Source organism: Vulpes lagopus, chromosome 13 (assembly GCF_018345385.1).
Source record: "Vulpes lagopus strain Blue_001 chromosome 13, ASM1834538v1, whole genome shotgun sequence".
NCBI classification, from domain to species: Eukaryota; Metazoa; Chordata; class Mammalia; order Carnivora; family Canidae; genus Vulpes; species Vulpes lagopus.
The window spans coordinates 23,323,310-23,347,449 of NC_054836.1; the positions used below are offsets into that span (position 1 = coordinate 23,323,310).

A 24,140-nucleotide genomic window follows, 5' to 3' on the forward strand; every position below is an offset into this window, starting at 1 on the left:
AGATTGCAGTATTTGTACGTGATGTATGAAGTATAGAATGTGCTTTAAAATAAGAACAGAAGAAAAATGGATATTTAGATGAAGCAAAATTGGCAGACGTTGGTAATTTTTGAAGCTGAATAATGTGCACCTGAGAGTTCATTATGGTACAGTGTTTAATTATGTTTATGATTATAATTTTTTAAAAAGATTTTATTTATTTATTCATGACAGACACACAGAGAGGGAGAGAGAGAGGCAGAGACACAGGCAGAGGGAGAAGCAGGCTCCATGCAGGGAGCCCGATGTGGGACTTGATCCCAGGTCTCCAGGATCTGGCCCTGGGCTGAAGGCAGCGCTAAACCGCTGAGCCACCCGGGCTGCCCCTATAATTTATAATTTATAATTTATAATTATAACAAAAAGAAACTGAGAACTTCGTGAGATGATTAGATAAAATGTAAACATAGAAATCGGTAGTTTTCTCTCATACGAATGAAGGTAAACCACTGAACCCTCTATGTAGAATACTTCTAGCACTGAATGTGTGGGAAGTTTTCCTATACCAACCAACTCTCCCGACACCAACTGAGCATCTTAGAATTTAGTTACAACGCTGACTACTAGAAATTGGCACGGACCCCACAGTTAAGGGCTTAGCCGCACAAGACTGCCCCTCCCCCCCCCCCCCACAGGATGCCATTTTCAAGTCTCAGATTGTCATCTGTACTTCTGACCATCTGGAATTCCCAACAACCACTTCAGGCTCAATAATTTGCTATAATGGTTTCAGAACTCAGGGAATCACTTATGTTTACTGCTTTGTTATAAGGATATAATAAAGGGTACAGATGAACAGATAAAGAGGTACATAGGGCAAGGTCTAGAAAGGTCGCAAGTGCAGGGTCTTCTGCTCCCATGAAGTTGGGGTGCTGCCATCCTTTTGGCACGTAGATACATTTTCACCAGCCTGGAAGTTCTCTGAACCCATGTTTAGAGATTTTTGTGAAGGCTTTATTTATCACATTGGCATGATCTACTATTAACTCACCAGCCCCTCTGCCCTCTCCAGAGGATGATGTGTGTGGCTGGGAATCCAAGCCTATAATCATAGCTTGATCTTTCTGTTGACTAGTCCCCATCCTGAAGCTATCAAGGAGCCCATCAAGAGTCACCTCATTAGAATAGAGGACTCTTTCCTTCTATCACTCAGGACATTTTGAGGGATTTAGGGGCTCTGGGTCCCATTCCAGGGTCAGAAACAAAATATTGGAACAAAAGATGCTCCTAGCATACCTGTCATTGAAGAAATGACAAGAATTTTAGGAAATATGTGTCAGGAACTAGGACAGGCGCCAAATTAATGTTTCTTGTTATGTTACAACTCTTAATAACATGTTAGCATATATAAGAAAAATACTAAATGCCTCGAATTAGACTTAAAAGAAATATGCTAATTATAAGACTTTATTGAGAATATGAAATAGAAAATCGAGACCTAAATGGGAAATCTCAACACATTCATGTATAGGAAGGGAAGACTCAATATTTTTCGAATAGCAATTTCCCCAAAATTAATGTGCAGATTGAGTTCCAACGGAATTTTAAGAGGAATTGTTTTGTTACTTGAAAAGTTGTTCTCAAGGGTCATATGGAAAACTAATGCCAATTAATAGAAAAGAAAACTTGAAAAGGCTTTTCCTATAAGATAGCAACATGTACTATAAAATATCAGCAATTAAAGTCAAGCTTTGTGTAGGGATTATCTGTTAAGAAGGAAATGAAATCAGAATCAAATCAAATATAGAAATCCATAAGAAAATCAAATATAGAATCATAAGGGTTGGCAGTTTGATTACTCTGGTAGGTAAAAAACAAAACAAAACAAAAAACAAACAAACAAACAAAAAAAACACTACCTCACACCATACACAAAAGTAAATCATGTTAGGTTAAATATTTAAATATGAAAGACCATAAAAGTACTGAAAGAAAGATATCTGCTACTAAAGCACATGCATGACAAAGTTACGTTAGTATGAAGACATCTCGTGCATCAATAACAAAGGATCTTAGCAGGCAGCAGTTCACAGAGGGCAGAAGCACAGCAGGAAATATTATTCATGTGTTAATAATCAGCCCACCTGATTATGAATCCTATGTAACAACTTTAATCAATCAAAATAAGGTGATCATATATTGTTTTTATTTTTACTTGTTCATCTTGATTTTTCTTATTTCCTTTCTGTGGTCTAAGTTCCTTGAGCATCAAACATTTGTCTTACTCTTAACCATAGAGAACAAACTGATGGTCACCAGAGGGGAGGTGGGCAGATAAGTGAAACAGGTGACGAGGATGAAGAGTACACCTGCCTTGATGAGCACTGAGAAATGTAGAGAAGTGGTGAATCACCATACTGTACACCTGAAACTATTGTAACACTGTATGTTAACTCTACTGGAATTAGGAAAAAAAAAAAAAAAGTCTTGCCTTAGGCTTTCTGGTACCCTCTGTGACTGCTGTGAGAGGTGGTTAATTCTTGAGAACTTCCTCCAGAGGACTTTTGTAAACAACCTTAATGCTGTTAAGTGAGTGTTATTGAACTTAACATGATACATTGTTACCATTATTGAAATGGTTGACAAAATAGAAGTAAAAATACTAGAAGATAATTGTAACAGTGAAGGAAACAAATCTTTTAAATACTGGCATGGAGCTGTCCAGTAAAGCCACATGATCCAGTTAACTGACTTGATTTCGACTTTACTTTTTCAGTAAAAACAGCAAAGGGAGAGAGAATTAAACAGTGTAGAAGATTCCGTCTGCTGCCCTACTGAAAAAGTGTATATGTTATGCCATTAAATACCTTTACACTTTGACATAAAGGATTATTTGGACTCTATAGAGTTTTTACCTTCTTACATGAGAACCTAAATTTCTGTATGTGAATCTGAATTTATAAATTGTATTTGAAGTGTTGAAATAACTCCATTCGTTTCCATTTTCAGGTTTACTGTGCTCTTTGATTTCTTCTATGTTTTTTGTTGTTGTTGCTGTTGTTTGTTTGGGTTTTTTTTTTTTTTACCACAGAGAATCTGACACCATCTTATCTTACATTTTGTAGGCTCCTGGATCAAGATCAGTCCCTATGCCGCTGTCAAATATATCCGTGCCAAAATCGTCTGTTTCGCGTGTTCCCTGCAATGTAGAAGGAATAAGTCCTGAGTTAGAAAAGGTATTCATTAAAGAAAATAACGGGAAGGAGGAAGTGTCCAAGGTAAGGTTATGTGCCGGGTTTGAATTCTCTTTTTTCCCTTTGATATTCAGAACTAGTCTTAAAAGTCCTTTTTTTGGTTACAGCCTTATTAGAGCTACTTTGCATACCTGTAACTTACCCCTGTGAAGTGTACGACTCTGTGGGGTTTGTAGTGTATTCACACTTGTGCAACCACCACCACAGTCCATTTTACAGCATTTTCATCACCCCAGAAAGAAACTCTGCATCCGTTAGCAAGTAGCCCTCATTTCCTTCCAGTTCCCCTAGCCGTCAGCAACCACTGATCTGTGTTCTCTATCTACAACTTAGCCTCTTCTAGACATTTCATAGAAGTGGAGTCATGCAATACTTGGCCTTTTGTGACTGTTTTCATTCAGCACAATGTCTCTAAGGTTCCATCCATGTTGTAACATTTCTCAGTACTTCAGTCCTTTTTATTGCCAAATACTCAGTGTATGGATTTTATTTAGCAGTTATCAGCTGATGAACATTGTCTCGTTCCTACTTTTTGGCTATTATGAATAATGCTGCTACGAAATTCATATACAAGATTTCATGCAAACATGTTTTTCCCTTGAGGATATACCTAGTTGTGAGACTACTGGTGTGGGAGCTCTTTTTTATTATAGCCATCCTGTTGGGTGTCCAGTCGTATCTCATCATGTAGCTATGCATTTCCTGAAGGCTAAAGATGTTAAGCATCTTTTCATGTACTATTGGCCATTTGTAGATCTTCTTTGGGAATTTGTCTATTTAAATGATCATTTACCCCATTTTGAAACTGGATTGTCTTTTTACTATCGTAGAAATGCTTTAATAAAGTGTTTATTTTCTAGATCAAAATTTTTATTAGATGTATGATTTGAAAATATCTCCCATTCTGTGGGTAGTCTTTTCATTCTACTTTCTTAATGATGTCCTTTGAAACACTTTCAGTTTTGATAAAGTTTGATTTATTGCTTTTCTTTTTTTAAAAAAAGATTTTATTGAGAGAGAGCATGAGTAGGGGGAAGGGCAGAGGGAGAGGGAGACACCCCCCCACACACACACACACCCTCTGCTGAGCAGGGGGCCCTACATGGGGCTCCATCCTGGGATTCTGGATTGTGACCTGAGCCAAAAGCAGGTCTGCTTAACCAACCGAGCCACCCAGGCGCCCCTGTTGTGTTTTTGTTATTTGTATATTTGATGTCATATTTAGGAAACCATTGCCTAATCTTAAGGTCTTCTTAGATTTCTTGTTTTCTTCTAAGAGTTTTTAGTTTTAGCTTTTTCTTATAGTTACGTCTTTGAACCGTTTTGTTTTGCTTTGTTTTAAAGATTTTATTTATTCATGAGAGACAGAGAAAGGCAGAGACATAGGCAGAGGGAGAAGCAGGCTCCATGAAGGGAGCCTGATGTGGAACTCGATCCTGGCACTCCGGGATCACGCCCTGAGCCGAAGGTAGACGCTCAACTGCTGAGCCACCCAGGCATCCCTGAACCATTTTGAATTCACCAAAAATGCTCTATAAATTACCTCTGTCCCAGAAAAGAAATCTGGATATTGCTGCATGTGAGCCTGTATTTGACCACATTTTAAATAATGTGCAGGTTTGTTTTTTGTGTGTGTGTGTGTGTGTGTGTGTGTGTGTGTGTGTAGATTTTTAAACCGATTTAATTTCAAAATCCAAACAGTTCAGTTTTATATTTATAAAATTAAAAAGTAAGACTTTCAGCTCTCAGTATTGCTTGGCAAATATGAGCATTATGCATTATTTCTTGTATATCATTCCTGATATGTGTGTGTATTCTAATACATAGTGAATCATTTTATGAATATACCATAATTTGGAAATCCCCTGTTGACAGGCATTTAGATTGTTTTCAGTTTTTGTCGTCATAAGTAGTGCTTTAGAAAACATTGTGTACTCTTGAAGATAATTTTCTGGCAGTGAAATTGCTGGATCAAAGCAATTTAGGTATGTTTTAAATTTTGATGAATATTGCTAAAATTATCCTCCCAAAACGTTGTGCCATTTTACTCTTCCTAGATGGTCCATGTTAAAATTTTATCTTGTATTTATAATACTGTAAAGGAATTCTTTGGAAATTATGCCATCTCTTAGCTCTTGATCATTAAAATGTTTCCTTAATACATTAAGTAATATTTAAAAGCATTAATGTAAGGAAATTTTTCAAAAAATTTCACTTTAGTGAAAAACCTAATTTTTTGAGGATGAAAGAATATCACATATTTGCTGATTCCTTAAGAACTTCAAAATAAAACTGTACTAGGATATAAAACTTACTAACATAACCTTGAGAAAACAAAAGCACTAATTCACAAAGATATATGCATGGCTTTGCTTATTGCAGCATTATTAACAATAACCTCAATATAGCAACAACCTAAGTGCCCATTGATAGATGAATGGATGAAGATGTGTATTTACTATGTATAAACAATATATGAAATAAAATATATGAAAAGCATATATAGTTATATAATGTACACATACACAGTGGAATGCTACTCAGCCATAGAAAAGAATAAGATCTTGCCCATTTTTTCACAATGGGAACAGACCTAGGGAATATTATCCTGTGTGAAATAAATCCGAGAAAAACAAATATCATATGATTTCACCTATATGTGGAATCTAAAAAACAAAACAAATAAGCAAACAGAAGCAGATCCATATATACAAATTGGTGGTTGCTGGAGGGGAGGGGAGAGGAGGTGGGGGATGGGCAGAATGGGCAAAGGGGAGTACAAGGTATATGCTTCTAGTTCTAGAACGAGTAAGTCACAGAGACGAAAGGTACAGCAGAGGAAATATAGTCGATGGTATTATAATAGCATTATATGGTGACACATGCTAGCTACATTTGTGGTGAGCATTTCATGATGCATAGAGTTGTCAATTCACTAAGTTGTACACCTGAAACTAATGTACACTGAGTGTCAGCTATACATAAATGAATAAATAAATAAATAAAAGTTTATGTAGTTCTGCTTTTTAAATAAATTGGATTTTAATTTTATAGTGGCCATTTCAGAATTACTCTAAGCTAACCCTCACACTTAAAACTAAAGTACTAATTTTTAGAATTTTTTCCATTGGTAAGTAAGTGTGCCTCAAAGTTTTAATAAAATGTCACATTAATTGGGCAGCCCAGGTGGCTCAGCAGTTTAATGCCGCCTTCAGCCCAGGGCATGATCCTAGAGATCCGGAATCGAGTCCCACGTCGCTCCCTGCATGGAGCCTGCTTCTCCCTCTGCCTGTGTCTCTGCCTTTCTCTCTCTCTCTCTCTCTCTCTCTCTCTCTCTCTGTCTTATGAATAAATAAAATCTTTTTTTTTAAATTGTCACATTAATGAACCTGCCAGGAACTAAAAAAAGAAAATTGTCCTGTTAAGTATATTAGTGTTCTAAGCTTATATTTCCCCACTGTTATTTGTATAAATAGTAGATTTTAAAATCTGTTTCATTCTTATAATTCTTACAACCTCCCTCCCAACAAAACAAAATTTGGTTAAGTAAATTGATATATATCACTGTTAGCAATTGAGAAAAAGAAATACAGAAAGATTGTGTTTATCAAATAGGACACAAATGAAAGATAACTCAAATTCTTAAGTATTTTACCTATAGATTTATACATTATTCTTTTATTGATTACCAATACTGACACTTTTATTAAAGTAACATTTTCCTTGACTTAAATGTCTAAATTTTAAGAAATAGTTCTGTTTGAAGCCCTCAAATATAGTTTTGAAAGTGACCTTTGCTCATGTGTTACCCTCGGAACTTCACACATCTTATACTGCTATGCAACTTTGTCCAAAAAACACCAGTGCCAGTGATTTATTCTTTTTTCATTCTAAGGTTTAGTGCAGAATTGTAATTAAAATCAATTTACTTAAATGAAAAAAAAATTTAAGTAACATTTTCTTAACATTTGATCAAGTAAAATAATAGTCTTTTGGGACTCTTTTTTTTTTTTTAAGATTTTATTCATGAGAGACATGGAGGAAGGGAGAGAGAGAGAGAGAGAGAGAGACAGACATAGGCAGAAGCAGGCTCCATGCAGGAAACCTGATGTGGGACTTGATCCTGGGACTCTGGGATCACGCCCTGAGCCAAAGCTTTTGGGACTATTTCTTTCCTTAATTGGAAAGTGTTACTTTTTGTTTGCAGAATGAATTGATGTTTATTTATTTATTTATTTATTTATTTATTTATTTATTTGAGACACAGAGAGAGAGAGAGAGGCAGAGACGCAGGCAGAGGGAGAGGCAGGCCCCATGCCAGGAGCCTGATGCGGAACTCGATCCCGGGTCTCTGGGATCACACCCCGGGCCGAAGGCGGCGCTAAACCTCTGGGCCACCAGGGCTGCCCTGAATTGATATTTACATAATTGAATATTCTCTTTATAGTAGTCATTGTCAGGTTGTGAAGATGCTCTAGGTTTGATTTAATAGCATTGTATAGATAAATGCAGTTTTTGTTTCAGTAGTTAATGGTTTCAGCCTTCACTTGGTTGTTACAGAAAAAAAATTATATATTTTGAATCTTGCCTAATTTTATCATACCCCATTTTCCCTCTGACAGTGTTTCTAAAAACTCTGAAACAAAGCTCAGAGTAAAAACAGTAAATAGTGAAAATCCGTTGTAAATAAGAGTATATTTGTTCTTTTTCTTCCATTGCAGTCTTGCCTAAGTGATTAATAAATAAAATTTTATTTGTTGATCTTACTTTGTTGGCACACAGATTAGGAAAATGGAATAAGATTTATCTTTACGGCTAAAGCAGAGTATTTAGAGTCCACTGTGACAGAAACTCTGCTTCTGTTTAATTAGCATGACATCAAAAGCACTAAACTATAGGTTCTTTTTTTTTTTTCTTTTTTTAAAAAAAGATTTTATTTATTCATGAGAGACATTGAGAAAGAGGCAGAGACACAGGCAGAGGGAGAAGTAGGCTCCATGCAGGGAGCCTGATGTGGGATTAGATCCCGGGACTCCAGGATCACGCCCTGGGCTGAAGGCAGATGCTTAACTACTAAACCACCCAGGCATCCCTAGGTTCTTTATTTGTAAGGACACTGGAATAATGAGCTCTAAGGTCTTTCTGGGTCCTAAATACGGTTTCTGTGATGATAGTTTCATTTCTATTTCTTATTTTTGCCACTCAAAACAATGCATTAGAACCAAGCCAAGTAGTCCTACAAAGATGGATACCAAAACAGTTTTGAATTCTATTAACATCCTTTATGGAATAGTTTTGAATTACATTTTGAATTATATTAATATCTTTTATAGAATGGTAATAGAATAAATCTCTTTATTAGAAATTTTGGGTAATCTGTAAAGGAAATGGAAAACATGGTTCTGTTCCTGATCTCAGAAAAACTAAAATAGAGAATGGACAGAAAAATCTATACCTGCGAGTATGTGATTTTACTTTTCTTACTAGCAAGTCAGAGTCATTTCTTTCTTTCTTTTTTTTTTTTTTTTTAAGTCAGAGTCACTTCTTGCACAGTTTGATCACTTCATTCAGCAAATGTTTGTTGGATGTCTGCTATGTGCCAGACACGGTGGGAGGCACTGGGGACACAGTGTTTAAAAAAAGCCCCACCCTTGAGAAGTATTATGGGAAGTGCTAACCTCGGGTTGCATGCAGAGAGCTTTGGAACTTGTAAGACAATTTTTATCCTTAGTAGTTTGAAATAAGTTTTTTGTTCAGTCGAGACAATGTGCAGAAATCAAGACAAGACTGGTATCTTTATTCTCTGAAGAATCGGGTATAATGAGATAGTAGTGGAATGTGAAGACAAGGACCATGCCACGTGCTTCTGCACGAATCAGGGGTGTGCACTGACACATGCACACTCAATGCTTGTTTGTCTTCCAGCCTTTGGAGATCCCGGACGGTCGAAGAGCCCCGCTTCCCGCTCACTACCGAAGCAGCAGCACGCGCAGCATAGACACTCAGACTCCCTCCGTGCAGGAGCGCAGCAGTAGCTGCAGCAGCCATTCACCTTGTATCTCTCCCTTTTGTCCCCCCGAGTCCCAGGATGGTAGCCCTTGCTCAACAGAAGATTTACTCTATGATCGTGATAAAGGTGAGAAGGAAATCATCCGCTTAGATAGCGGGTTTGTTGTAGGGTCTTGCTCATTATACTTTCTTTGTCTTAGACCATTACATCATTTTTTTTCTTTTGTTGAACGGTGGGACTGTAAAGGATTGGTTAATCTAGGTTCGTTCGTTGGTTTCCCATACCCTCCCTTCTTTGTGACTCTCACAAACATCTTCCATAAATGTGTCAGAGAAGCACAGCGCATGGTTCTAACAGCTAATGAAAGCTATCAAATGGAGTGCATACAGCTTTACATCATATAACACACAGGTTTTTCCTCGCTATTGTCCAGAGCTAATGATGGTTATGGTAGAGTTTATATTGCTCATGTCTAAAGGTAGATTTTGTGACCAGATTGACTTAGGAGGAAGTAATTTCTAGATAATTTGGTTGGAAGGATGGGTATATTTTTAACCAAGCAGGTAGAGTTTAATAAGTACCTACCAAGATTATCAGGGGTTCTTATGGTATGTAAATGAAGTATTAACTAACACCTATAAGCAGGCAGGAACTCTGAGATTTCTTGTTCCTTGCCAGGCCTCAGCTGTCTCCCCTTACTCTCCTGTCTTTGTGTCAGGCACTGGGCCACCACTTACCCTCTCCTTTCAGTTTCTGGCCTCCTCAGACCTAGACACAGAAGGCAACAAAGATGGCCCAGCTTCTACCTTCCCAGTTGCTTCCAAAGAAACACTGAAATTATTTAATCATTTATTTACTGCTTCTCACCACAGAGAGAAATACACCATAGGTGACTAAAATTTTAAAACTTCACTAGGTAAAGTTTACAGAATCTTATAGGAATTTTGTGGTCCTTGTCCTGACTTGACTGTCATCCCCGCTTATTTGTTTTATTTTGAGGTATTATTACATTTAAATTGCCAGATTTTAAGTGCTCAGCCCAATGAATTTTTACATATGTATGCACTCACAAAACTACTACCGAGATCAAGACACATCATTTTTAGCATCTCAGAAGGCTCCTTCAGGCCCCCTTCCCCTCTCCATCTGGAAGTAACCACTGTTCTGACTTCCATCGCCATAATTTAATTTTTCCGTGTTACTGTATTTTACAGAAATGGAATGGTGCGTGTGTATTCTTGTGTCTGGCTTCTTTCACTCATCATTATGCCTAACTCTCTGCTGAGATGTTAAATAGAAGTTACTCTGGACTTTGTCTTCTGCTTTTCTTTCCGTGGGTGGATCTCAGCAATCTCTGCTTGCTTTTCACCCTCTCGTTATCATTATAGACAAGCCTTGTGTGCTCCCTTCCTCCGTTCAGGATGTACTGAAGGCAGTGCCATGCCATAGGCATCTCTCTGCTTCGGGCGGGAAGTCTCCATTTCGTAGAATGTCAGACTAGGAAACTTTTTATTTCACCAAAGCTTGCTTCTACTGGAGCATATGACTCTAGTCACTTCCTCACAACATTTACTATGGATGTGTCACAGGAAAGCCAACAAGAAAACACCTTGTATCTAATGGGATTTTGAAGATAATCGGAGATACTTAAAGAATGGTTCTCTGTTTTAGGCTACACAGGTGGTAGATGGCAAGTCTGTCTTAATTCCAAAACCTGTTTTCTGGATTCGCTGTATCAGTTGCAAGGATAAGCATGGTTCAGGTTGACCACTTTTGCTATTTATTGGCACTTGTAGTTGGGCAAAGTCAAAATAGCAGTAATAATAAGGCTAGGCAATTAATTTCTGGAGTTTTGTTTTCTTCTTTCTAAATTTAATAGTGTGAATGATTGAGAGACATTGAACCAAAAAGGAAGTGTATAGGGAGATGATAAGTGAGTTCCACTCTGGTTAACTGTTTGGGAGATTGCCTTCAGGGCCTCTGGATGATGATGTTCAATGAGGCAGATAAATACATGGTTTCTGCATTGTAGAAAAGGTACTTACTTAGATCCTAAGTTTAAAACAGTATATGTTTTTACATAGAACATAGAACATAGAACATATGTACGTTTAAGGTGTACAGTGGAATGATTCGATATATGTATATATCTGCAAAATGTTTACCACAATAAGATTAGTTACCATATCCTTCACCTCAGGTAATTACCATTTTGTTGTTGTTGCTATGGTGAGAACATTAAAGTTTGACTCCCATAGCAACTTTGAAGTATGCAAGACAATATTATTAGCTACAGTTACCATGCTGTACCTTAGATCCCCAGGACTTAATCTTCTTATAACTGAATGTTTGGATCCTTTGACTATCATCTTCCCATATTATTGGCCCCCTGGCCACCACTATCTTACTCCCTATTTCTATAAGTTTGATACTTTTAAGATTCCACATGTGAGGTCATACAGTATTTTTCTCTGACTTACTTCACTTACCATAATGCCCTCAAGGTCCATTCATGTTGTTGTAAATGGCAGGATTTCCTTTTTCACAGCTGAACAATATTCGTGTGTGTGTGGGGGGGGGTGTTTTATTTTCTTTATACATTCATTCATTGATGGCCACTTAAGTTATTTCCATGTTTGGACTAATATGAATAATAACTGCAGTGAACATGGGAATGCAGGTGTCTCTTCAAGATAGTATAATAATCTGAATTCTGACCATTTCTTAGGTAACTTAGACCTTGTTCTAAGATTTTTCCTTTTTTTTCTATATTTTCCTCTGCGTCTTCTTATTCTTCCATACAAGATATTTGCCTGCATAATGTAAATGTATTTTTTTCTTATGTTCTTCTTGTTTGTTTTTTTTAATGTAAAATGAGAACATTGGTCCAGATTATCTCTAAGGCCAACTGTTTTTTTTTTCTAATAATTAAAAAATATTTATTAGTAAAGTAGGGTGATAATACCTACCTCATATCATTATTGGGATGAATGAGATATTGTAGCAAAGTACTTATTAGCACAACCATTGGTCCATAGTAAACAATAGATTGTCTTGGGTGTGGCTAAATATGACTTTGAAAAAAATCTTTGCAGAAATTAAGGAGATCTCAGAATCATGTTAGACATTTTTCTGTTTTCTACAAGACTATTTCAGTTTGGGAATTAAAACACTAATTTCTTAATCTACCATATTTAGCTATGAGCGTTACTTTGTGATTAAGATTAAGCTGAAAATTAGATGACCTTATATTACAATGTGAAGTTCTTAAATAAATCAAGTACTCTGTAAAGAAAAAATTAAAATAACATCTGCTTTTATATATGCATGTATGTTTATATGTACACACATGTATGTATTTTAGGATCAGGAATGGAGGCTTATGTATTCAACCAAGTTTATACTTCCAGTTTAAAAAACATTTGTTGAACATAGACTGGATGTCAGGTACCCCACTGAGAGTAGAGAAATAGAGTTGAGTAAGATGTGATATCTGTCTTTAAGGAATTTATGGTCTAATACGGAATAATAGCAGTGTAAACAAATGATACACTATTATATAAGTGTGTATACAAGTATGTTCAGAATACTAAAGGTACAAAAGAGGGAGTTGTTTGATAGTTTCTGAAACCTACATATGTCATTTAAACTATAGAAGAGTCTCTTGACTCATTACTGTTCTATATACAGTCTGAATTTTGTGTTTTCTTTAAAGATACTAATTCAGTCTTATAATTTGCACTTTCCAAAAAGAAAAAAATGTAAGTTACAGATTTTGAATAGGTTGTATTATTAACTATGAAAATAGAATTGATACTCTAATTTTGTAGTCAACTAGAATATATGTGGAATACCTATATATTTTGCAGTTATGCTAGAGAAATTTTTTCTGTGCTAGAAAAGCTAGTTCAGAAATTGTTAGGCGGGATCCCTGGGTGGCGCAGCGGTTTGGCGCCTGCCTTTGGCCCAGGGCGCGATCCTGGACACCCGGGATCGAATCCCACGTCGGGCTCCCGGTGCATGGAGCCTGCTTCTCCCTCTGCCTGTGTCTCTGCCTCTCTCTCTGTAACTATCATAAATAAATAAAAATTAAAAAAATTAAAAAAATAAAGTATAAGTATATCCCAAATATGCCTGGGATATGCTTATACTAAAAGATTATTTAAAAAAAAAAAAAAAAAAGAAATTGTTAGGCACCTGGATAGGTATGCTCGAGAGGAGAGGGGGATAGCCATTATGAATGCATGCTCCCATGAGAGATGTGCTGCTGGGCTGATTATTTTTCTAACACTCATCTGCAATATACTTATCCTTTTTCTGATTTTGCTAACATTATTTCTTCCTTTTCTTCATATATATTCTTTTCCATGAACCATATATAATTTGAGACCTATAAAATAATTTTAGTTGATTAGCATATTGATCTTTCTTTCTTTTTTTTTTTTTTTTTTTTTTTTTTTTTTTTAGTATATTGGTTTCTCTTTGGCTATTTCAATTGCAGTACTAAGATGAAAACATTCTGACTGTTGAGAAAGGTCCAGCCATTAAGAGATTATTTTCAGGTTTGGGAATCCTTTTTTCTTTTTCTTTTTTTCTTTTTGGTAGGTTTTTCCAGTAACCTACAGACTAGAAGGGTAGCCTGGTCACATGTATAAGCTTGTCAGACTCACTAACCTAGTAACCACCATAGTTCCTACATTATGGTCCATGTGGAGAACTCAGGATCCAGAATAAGAACTCTCATCTTGACATCCTCAGAATATACCCTAAGAGTTAAGCTAATTTTTTTTTTTTACATTATTGTGCCCAAAATGCAAGGGAGAAAAATAGTCCTTTATCTAATACAGATGGCAGCATCAAAATACTCTTTTATCAGCTCTGCCAGCGTTCCTAATGGTAGTGAGAGTGGAGCTGGGCAAGCCACAAGATGTAGACTTGAGCCTGCCACTTATAGTTGATCTTTGGCACAGTTCACTTAGGCGGTTGTTCTCAAATTCTGCAGTTTTGCAAGATATTGTGGAAACATTGATTATTCTAATCATGAAGTCAACTGAACCATTCTACTCAGGCCAACTACTAACAGTTATATTCCAAGAGTTCATAAATTGGGTACTTGGAACTTAAACTGTATTTTCCCACAAGAACAACATATGTTATGTGGATAGAGATTCCCAAGGCCGATGCATAGAAACCTATTTACCTCATACCGTGATTAACTCATAAATGTTAATATTCCCAAACTTTGAGTGTTAGGACTGAATACCCCCTGGTTGCAGGGGAGAAAAAAATAAAGTATTATCTTGTTTTTTCTGGGTCTAGGACTGCCCCTAGTCAGACTTTTGAAAGAGACTCTTTTTGACATCATCTTACTCCTTTCTACTTACATTTTAATTCGATTTGCATTTATCTCTAAGGGCTCTTTTTTGACCTTTGCCCTTAACAGACTTTAACCCTCTATCTTCTAGAGAGCCTGTAATCAGCTGAGATTTTGTGGTACTTTTCTTTTTGTGTTTTATATTGTGAAAAGATATATGTTGGGTATACTGCTTTTAGCCACTGCATTTTAAAATCATTGCTTTTGAGACTGAGTCTATTTCTCTATCAAAAGATTCTCCTCGTATAGTTCTAGGATGCCCTATTATTCTAGAACAACCTCTTGGCTGTAAAATTACAAAGAGCATAGAGATAATAACGCTGGAATTATTCCATAGGTTAATGATGACCTATTCCAGGATCCTGTCCCTACATCATCTCCGTGTTTCTCTCTTTCAAGATAACATGTAAAATCATGTATATTCCCATTGGCTGACAGCACATGAGAAGCATCCAGTGAATTCCTACTCCCATCCTTTAGGGAAATCTTCACAGTTGCACCAGTGGCAGTGCTGTGCTAGCACTCTGGGGATGATGAGTCGTTCTTTATAATTCAGAACGAATTAATAAACATATATCTCCATTCTAATAGTTATAACCCAGAGTCTAGAATAGAAACAAACCAAACATGTATTAACATGCCTGCAAATGTATATTTCACTTAATCTACTATTATCTACTTACTAGAATATAAGCTCCAGCAGGATCGGGTAACTTCATTTTGCTCATTGTTTTATCCTCCACAGCAGAGTAGGGCCTACTAGCATGGAGTGTGCTTAGCAGAGATTCTTTTGAATATTCCTTTAGGACTTTTTTTTTTTTTACGGTATGTCCATTTTTTAAGGGTATACTTTTATAGCTGTGTTGAACATCAGTATCTTTGTCTTTAGGTTGTTAAATAATAATATGTGTTAGGCTTTTGAATGTTCAGAAAGGGCATGATAAGGCCCTCCTCTGCTCCTCCTCCTCCTCCTCCTCCTCCATTGTCACCAAAAAAACAAGGCAGGAAAGAGAACTAAATAGCTAAGATTAAATAATCTTTAATTAAATTAATTAATTTAGTGATAGGCCTTTGGTGGGGAGGAAGCCATGAAGTTCTAATTCTCTGTTGAAATTCTGGGAAAAGAAGTAAGTGCTAAAATCCATCTCCTTTTCCACTCTTATCATGACTAGGGAGCAAATAGGGTATCAACTAGGCCAGAGGAAAGGGGGAGGTATTTATTTTTTTCTCCCTGTTATCTTCTGTGTTGAGGAAATATCAACACATATGGGCTGTCCTTACACTGTATCTCCTTGTGAGGCTGATACAAGGCAGGCCTAATGAAGCCATTAGCTGAGCTGTAAGATTTTAATTAGAAGCATGTCATGTTAGACTGGAAGGAACTTGATTGATCATCTGGTTCCCTCCTCCTATCTCTAGTGAGAGCACTAGAGTTGAGATCAATCATCAAAACCTAGTGAGACAGAGAGCCTAACCGTAAGGAGCTCCAACTCTGGTGCAGCCAGGTGGAATCCCTGCTCTGCCACATACTAATTATGCACCCCTGGGGCAAGTTACTAAACCTCTCTGCATCTCAGTTTCTTCATCTATAAATAAGGGATAATGATGGTACCTGCCTCATGGGATTGTTCCAATGACTACATGTGCTCAGGTGATTTGACTCTTGTCATTTCTTGTAATATCACTGCAATCCTGTGAGTAGGGACAGTATTAGTGTTTTTAAGAAAGGGCAGTCTGAGGCATAGAAAATGAAGTAACTTAAAAAAAAAAATGAAGTAACTTTCCTAAATTCTTTGGAGTTCAACAGTGATCTTCTATAGGAACCTCATATGACTACTTGCTACCCTTGCAGAAGGAATAGCCTTATACAGGCATTCAGCTGTGAAAGGGCCTGGTGTGTGGAGAACAGTCAGAAACTGTGTGGGTTTCTGAGGTGCATGGTGGGGAGTAGAGAGCAGTCAGTAGAGGGGTAGAAAGGCCATTGTTTCATAAGGGGCTTGGTAGGCCTTGCTAAGAGAAATGAAGGATCAAGCGAAGATCTTTGTCAGCTAAAGGGATGTGACCAGCTGTATCTTTAAAGGGTCCCACGCAGGTGGAACTACGCACGTGGAGAGAAGCAGCAGAAAGACAAGGTGCTGTTTGAATAGTTCGTCCTGTGGTCTCCAGACTTGATTTATCACCCGCCTTTTCAGCAGTTTCATCTGTTCGCCTGTTTCTAAGTTATGTATGTACTTAATTCAAACCACAAACTAAATATGTCCTAGCGAAGCATATTTATTCTCCAAGATAGAAAGCAAGTATATAGGAATGTTCTAATATTCCTGCTGTCAGCAGATTGTTTTATGCCCCCATATTGGGAAATCACAGGTGCAGGGCAGAGCAAGATTGGGGGTGCAGAGGAGTTGGGGGACAGGGACTAAAGAGGAGTCCACAGCACCTGGTGCCTGGTAGATGGAACGAGGTGAGGGAGAATGAATGAATGGCAGGTTCCAGTAGCGTTCTAGTTTAGGAGATGGAGGGCACTGAGTATCAGAGAATGAACAGGCTCTAAGGAGAAAACAGGGATAAGTTTATGATTCCATGTTGGTTTCTGCCTCAAGACATTATACCATTCTTCTTTAGCAAGAATTGGGGTAGCCGAGTCAATACTGAGTTTTACATAATACAGTACGACAACATTTAAAGCATTTTGCTTTGCCTTCCATTGTGTACATAGTTAACTTTTCAGTAAATATTTAAGTGAGCATTTAAAGTCACAGTGATTTTATTAGAAGTGTTTATTTTTCCCTGTTAGGATACTTTTTAGGAGCAGATTAATGTGAACAGCATATTTTAGTTTTTTGAAAACTGATGTCCCTGGAAAGATTTCTGTTTAAAAGCTCAAGAATATGAAAACTAAGATTATGTCAGAATGATTTTCCTTAGATCCCTAATTACTTTTCAAGATATAAAATACTCTGTATTATCTGAAATTTATTTTCAGCGTAACCACTGTGATTTATATTTACAAGACACAGGATTTTAATCCATAAATTGGTTTGAGGACTGTGTGCAATGAAGTACTTTGCTTTCATTTTTAACTGCCATGTCAGATAGTCAAATTCAGAGTATCAGTGACTCCAAGTCACATTTGGAGGTAATAATACGTCCTATTCTGCATATCAGGATTATGATTGTGAAAGAAGTATTTATTGTGAGTACACAAAAATAAAGGATTATTATTATTATTATTAAATAAATGATTTGCTTGCTTAATTTACAAATTCTTATCAATTCAGTGATTACTTGGGGAACAATAAGCAGTTAAAACACCTCCCCCCATATGACAAATATCCAATTAGTGGCACCAGACATTTGGAATCTAAGTTAAGCCCAGTATTCAGAACACAATCTTATTTGTGCAAAAATATACATAGTGAAGGTCATGATGGTAGTTTTCCCTCCTTACCCTTTACTGAATGCTGGTCTAAGGGAGATCTCAGCTATAGCTGATAGTCTTGTTTTATTAAAATTTTGTAACCCTCTCATAAAAGGTTGACTTTGAAATTTTAGAGACACTTTAGAGACTATTTGTAAAAGCCAAGTTTTCTCCTCACTCATTCCCAGTTTGGTCTTGGAGTTAACGCATCTTCAATACAATCGTAATAACAACTGGTTCCACATTTTGTTGCCAAGAAAGGCTATGCAGTTTTGTGTTCCCTCCTGATTTCATTAGGCCATCAAACCACACTATAGCTCATAATTTCATTTCCTGAAGGAAAAGAAGTAATCTTAATACTAGAGTAGTAATTGTTTAGGTCCTATTTAGTCAATCATATTTCTAATCTAATTCTATTGGCTAACCTTAAATTATACTCCTCCTCTGTATGGAGTATAGTTTTGATGGAACTCCACCCTCACTTACCCAGGCTCTTACTCTACTGTGAAGATAGAATAAGAAGGACATTCTACTGGTTAGGTCTCTGTAGAGGAATCCATAGAATCTGTGCTTTAGGCATTTATTTCATTTTCATTTCCAGATAATAGATTTCTATATGCTATAGGACGTCCTTATAAACTGGCAGAGTTCATGCCAGGCAGTCTAAACTGGGGAATCTGATATTGCAAATATTACCCCACTTCCCCACCAGATACAGAATCTTACCTTTATGTAGCCAAATAGAAATAGAATGTGCAGATCTATTAAAAATAACTTTCCTGATGAGAGAAGGTAGGATAGGCACTTAATTTCTGAGTGGTTCACCATTTTAAATTTGCAAACTAGGAATGGTATGTTCTTTCTACTGCTACAGTCATTTACTGAGAGCTCACTGTGTTTCAGGCACTATCCTAATTCTTCTACACATATTTTTCATAGCTATCATACCAGTAGTTTCATTTTACAGTTCAAAAAAGGGATCAGACTTTTACCTAGGTCATGGTGTTAGGCCTGGTAGAAAGCAGGCAAGGTAGCCTGACTCCAAACCAGTGTTTTGACCTTTTCGTGATTGGTTCTCAAATCAGGCGTTGCTTTAAAAGCATTTGGGGTTTTACAAAAAGAAATAAAAATAAATTTTAAAAAAGCACATGCTGGGGAGGAGCTCTAGAGCTAATTAAATCAGCATATCTTAGGGATGAGGTCTGGACAATAGTATATATGTTGGTATTTTTGAAACATTTCCTGATGAGTCTAATGTGAAACCAGAGCTAAGAACTGCTGCTCTATAATTACAAAGCTTGTTTTAGTACTAATTTCATTTAATTTAAGTGATCTGATAGTAGGAGATAAAGCACATTGGAAAACTTAGGGCTAAAATTGAACCATGGCAAAGATTTTACATACCTACCCACAAAATGACTTAACTGATTTTTTTTTTTTTTACTGGAATTGTGGGCCAGAAATATTTAATATACCAGAAATAATGAAGGCCATTATAAGGAGAAATTTAGAAAACTCTTAAACTATAAAAGTACATGTAGTTAAAAATAACTGTTTTTATATGGAATTCCATTATTTAAAATGTCTAATTTTCTTCCAAGCTTTATTTCATTATCATGAATTTAAAAATATTTGACAAGCTGCTTGTATTTTAATGGTAAATATGATACATGTGTATAAGTATGATCTGTTAAAATAGCCAATAAAATATTTCTGTACCCCTGATTTTCAGAGTTGGGTGATTCTTTACAAAGATAGATAAGATTGTTATAAATACAGATATAATCTTCTTTGTTACGTCTAATTTTATTGACATTGGCTGTGATGTTTTAAGAACATAAAGTAACAATGTGAACTACATGTCTAGTTATTTCCTACTGAGAAATAACAGAATGTGAAAATGTATCATGCTTGTGAACAGAAGGGATTGAATTAAGATTACCGTGAGACTTCTCATTTCGAATCTCCTGAGTGGGCATCTTTACCTCACATTTCTGTTCCGCTACTGAAAGGTTTATTAAATTCAATACAGAGTTCTAAATGAATCAGATTCCAAGTCTGAAATGGATAGAATAGATTGTTCATGTGAGTTGTTTTTATTTTTTTTAAGATTCATTTATTTTAGAGTGTGAAAGAGTGTAGGGGGAGGGGCAGAGAATCTTAAGTAGACTCTGCGCTGAACATGAGGAAGAAACACTAATTTATTGTAGATGTTAATAGGAAAATAATCAGTTTTGTAGATTATCAGGGCTTGACCTCATGAGCCTGAAATCACAACCTGAGCTGAAACCAAGAGTCAGACACTTAATGACTGTGCCACACAGGTGCCCCTATCTGGGGTGTTCTTAAATCATGCCATTTTGTAAAGCAAAATAATACCTTGTATGTTAGAACCCTTAAAAATGTCACAGAATTTTAGTTAGGAGTGATAATTCCTTTAGTTATCTGGAAACTCAGAAAGGCAGTTGTGTTCAGATTTACAACTAGTAACAGAGCTGAACCCATAGATGAGGTGTCTCCATTCCCTATTCCTCTTTGTCCTCTTCCAGATTGCATACTTACCTGAGGGAAAAACTCCAGTTGGACAAATCTGTTGATGGTTTCCATTTTTTTTTCAAGCCTTTTTTTCTTTCCAGACCACCAAATGTTCAAATGTGTTCATATATATATATATATATATGTGTGTGTTCATATATAAATGTGAACATATATATGTGAACACAAATGTGTTCATATATATATATGTGTGTTCATATATATATATATATATATATATATATATTCTCAACAACACCACAAACTCCCAACTTTTTTAACTGAACAAGTCATATAATAGTCATATAATAGTACTGAATACTGTCTTTCTAGGATAGCAGCATGTTTATTTTTTATCTAACATGAATCAGCACCCCCCCCCAAAAAAAAACAAGAGTGTTTAAGTGGGTAAAACTCTGTAAAAATATAAGCCTCTGAAATTAAAAAATATTTAGGAAGAAACACTAATTTATTGCAGATGTTAATAGGAAGATAATCAGTTTTGTAGATTTCCCACCTAGCTTTAAATTCTGCGAGAGCCTTGAAGCTGTTAATAAAGTCATGAGAGGAATCCTGAGGTAGGTCTTGTGACGTCATAGAGTAGAGCCCAGAAGACTGCAGCTGTGGCCAAGGTGACTTTTCTGACTTGCTCCTGGGGCGAGTCCTCAGGGCTGTCAAGCCCATGGCTTCAGGCTAATTGTGCCCTCCCTGGGGACTGCTGTCACCAACAGGAAGGTCCACGGAAGCGTCATGGGTCACCTCCACTTGGTCTCGCATTGCCTTTACAGGGCTTGTCGCTGCTCGGATGGGAAAGCGCAGCTGGGCTGTATTTTTGTATTACACGGAGCTGAAGGCCTTGTTCTCACCACTTTTTGATTGTGGACCAATCTTTTTGGTCTAGTCTCCCTCGAGTATAGAGCAGCAAACTCAGACTCTAGACCAGCTGATAAGGTTTTGCATCCATCTAAGAGAGAAAATTATATTCTCCCTCTTGCCTACCCTTTAAGTGACAGAAGGCAAATGTCGAATCTAAGAAAATCCTTAAATCTGAATGGCACATGAAGAAACCAAATTTAATTTTAAGAACCATCCCTCACACCAGACTCTGTATAATCTGTAAGAATGCACGTAACAGTAATGATGGAGGAACTGAGTGGTGGTTTTCTAGGTTTCACAGTGATGTGGCCTTGTTATTCTGTAGGCAGTGGTTTCCCAGCCAGAATTATTGCCATATTTAAACATAAGCACGCATCTCCATTCCCAAGACTAACATAGATGCTCTTTGAATCATTCACCAAATACTCTAAGTGTGCCTCAAGAGTCTACTTTCTGAGCATGTATTACAGTTCATTAATGATGATAAAAACATCCCTGTTACTCAGATTCTGAATGTTGTGCTGTGTTCTGTAGCCTAAACTAAAGCAACTCATCAAAATGGTGACAAATGTAATTATGGTGACCAATGCCATCTTTCAAAAATATACATAAAAATAATACATCTCAATAGATCGTGTGCTTAGTATTTTAGCAGTACGGATTGGTTTGCATTAGGTCAGAATTTGTTTAAATGGGACTTTTGTATTTATACAGGTATGTTACTGACTTTAACAACTTGGCATCTTACAAAGATAATGACACATTTTGGTGGATTTGAATTTCCAAAATCCTTTGCCAGGTAGGAAAGGGAGAAATTACATATAGGTTTTATGACTTTTAATGAATAGACCATTTTCTTGGTCAAAAATATGAAGAAAACATGTTAGGTAGAGATGCTTTTAGATTTCTCATGCTTCTAGTAGCAAAAAGTACAAACTGCTGGAAAAATTATTTTATGTAAACATTTTAAAGGCAAAATTCTGAGCAAATTCTGTTTTTCATAGTGGGCTAAGGGAAAAGGACATTATGTGTCATAAACCTGTTTTGTCACCTGCATACATTTATTCATGGTGTTTAGTAAAAGTAATGTTTCTGCTAAGAACATTTGTAATGATCATTCCGCGTACTAAAATTTTCAATTAAATTGGTTGGACAGTGAGAAAACATAGAGGAGCCTGTATTATACTCTCTTATAATTCTTTTTGCATGATTTATACATATTACCCCATTCATTTACATTTTGAAATACATACTACTGTATTTGTTTTCAAGATTATAGCCCTACCTTATTCAAAATGCAGCTTCTCGACCAAAATATCCTCTTTTTATGTTCTGTGGTACAGCAGATTACTGTTGCATCAAAGCTTTTATTTCTTAGAAATGTACTACATGAGAGTGTTAGTAATAGCTTTGCAATAAAGGAAGCTCTGTGGTGGAAGCAAAGGGGCCATAGTGGATAAACTGTGCAAAAGGCTGCTTCTTTGGAAATCAAACTTAATTTAAAAGAGCTTTCAATCACTAGTTAATATAACTGCTTTAAATTTACAGACAGTGGGAGTAGCTCACCGTTACCCAAGTACGCTTCATCTCCCAAACCAAACAACAGCTACATGTTCAAACGGGAGCCCCCAGAGGGATGTGAGCGAGTGAAGGTCTTTGAGGAAATGGCGTAAGTAATGTCTTTTCTATCAGCTGGGATCTGCAAAGCTGTAAAGCTTTTTATTGAGACCAGTTGATTACAGATGAATCAACTACTCCATCCAGCTGATAATGTGTTTCAAAACCAAATTTTGAAAAGAGAATTGAATAGGCTGAAGGGATCTTAGTGGAGTATTGGAGCCTGTGTGTTGGAAATACATAAGCTAATACAAAGAAACTTGGAAATTCTTCCCTGCTGCCTAAAAGATCTATTTTTAATCACTAAGACTTTTCCTTTCAAAAGCTCTATTAATCTGGTTGGCTAACAAGAAGGCGTTTAGCGGCAGTTAACATCCCGAGTGTGACTGGCCTTAGGACAGCGATCCCACAAGCCAGAAGGAAATGAACTTGTCTCCCTGTAGACACATGCAGCATGTGTGCTCCTTTAATGTAGACTTCTCATTTGCAGATTTTTTTTCTTTTTGAAATGAGGTGTGCATAAATTAGAAATTAAAGGAAAAGAGGTTCATGCTCTAAATACCTGGCAGAGTAGCTAAAAAAAAAAAAAAAAAAAAATACTGTATGGCTCTTGGGCTCACTCATCCCTTTGTCCCAGTGCACGACTGGGGGAGGCCGCTGTACTCTTGCAACCTGGGAAGGGACAGAGACCGGTCTTGCAGGAGTTGATGGCTTAGTTCCTGGGAATGAGAGGAGAGGAGAGGCTTGAGGACTCTGCTCTGTTGGGCTGACTGGCTCTTGGAAAACTATAGAAACTTTTTTTTTTTCCCTGATCTGTTGTTAGAAGTATGTATAGTAATACAGAAAAAGGAGGAAATGCTTAAAACCAAATCTATGACTGGGTAATCCCTGTCCCATTACACTTTTCCTTAACAGAAAAGGTCATTGTAACGTTGCATAATCCTCAACTATAACATAGGACGTTTTTCCATCTTCCTAAATGATTGAAAGCAAATGAATGATCTCTGAAAAAATGTGCCCAGTCCTTTTGAAAATCCTTTAGTCTCGAATATTACTCAGTGCTGTGTACATCAGTAG

At 36.7% G+C, this 24,140-nt stretch overlaps 1 protein-coding gene across 2 annotated transcripts in view; it reads left to right on the forward strand.

Moving 5' to 3' along the window:
- Nucleotides 1–24,140, forward strand: part of GLCCI1 (glucocorticoid induced 1) — a 101,159-nt gene that overhangs the window by 73,866 nt on the left and 3,153 nt on the right. For both annotated transcript variants that reach the window (XM_041727964.1, XM_041727965.1), the window contains exons 5-7: nt 3,105–3,257; nt 9,159–9,369; nt 22,995–23,115. In XM_041727964.1, coding sequence (XP_041583898.1) covers nt 3,105–3,257; nt 9,159–9,369; nt 22,995–23,115 — 485 coding nt within the window. The remainder of the gene's footprint in view (nt 1–3,104; nt 3,258–9,158; nt 9,370–22,994; nt 23,116–24,140) is intronic.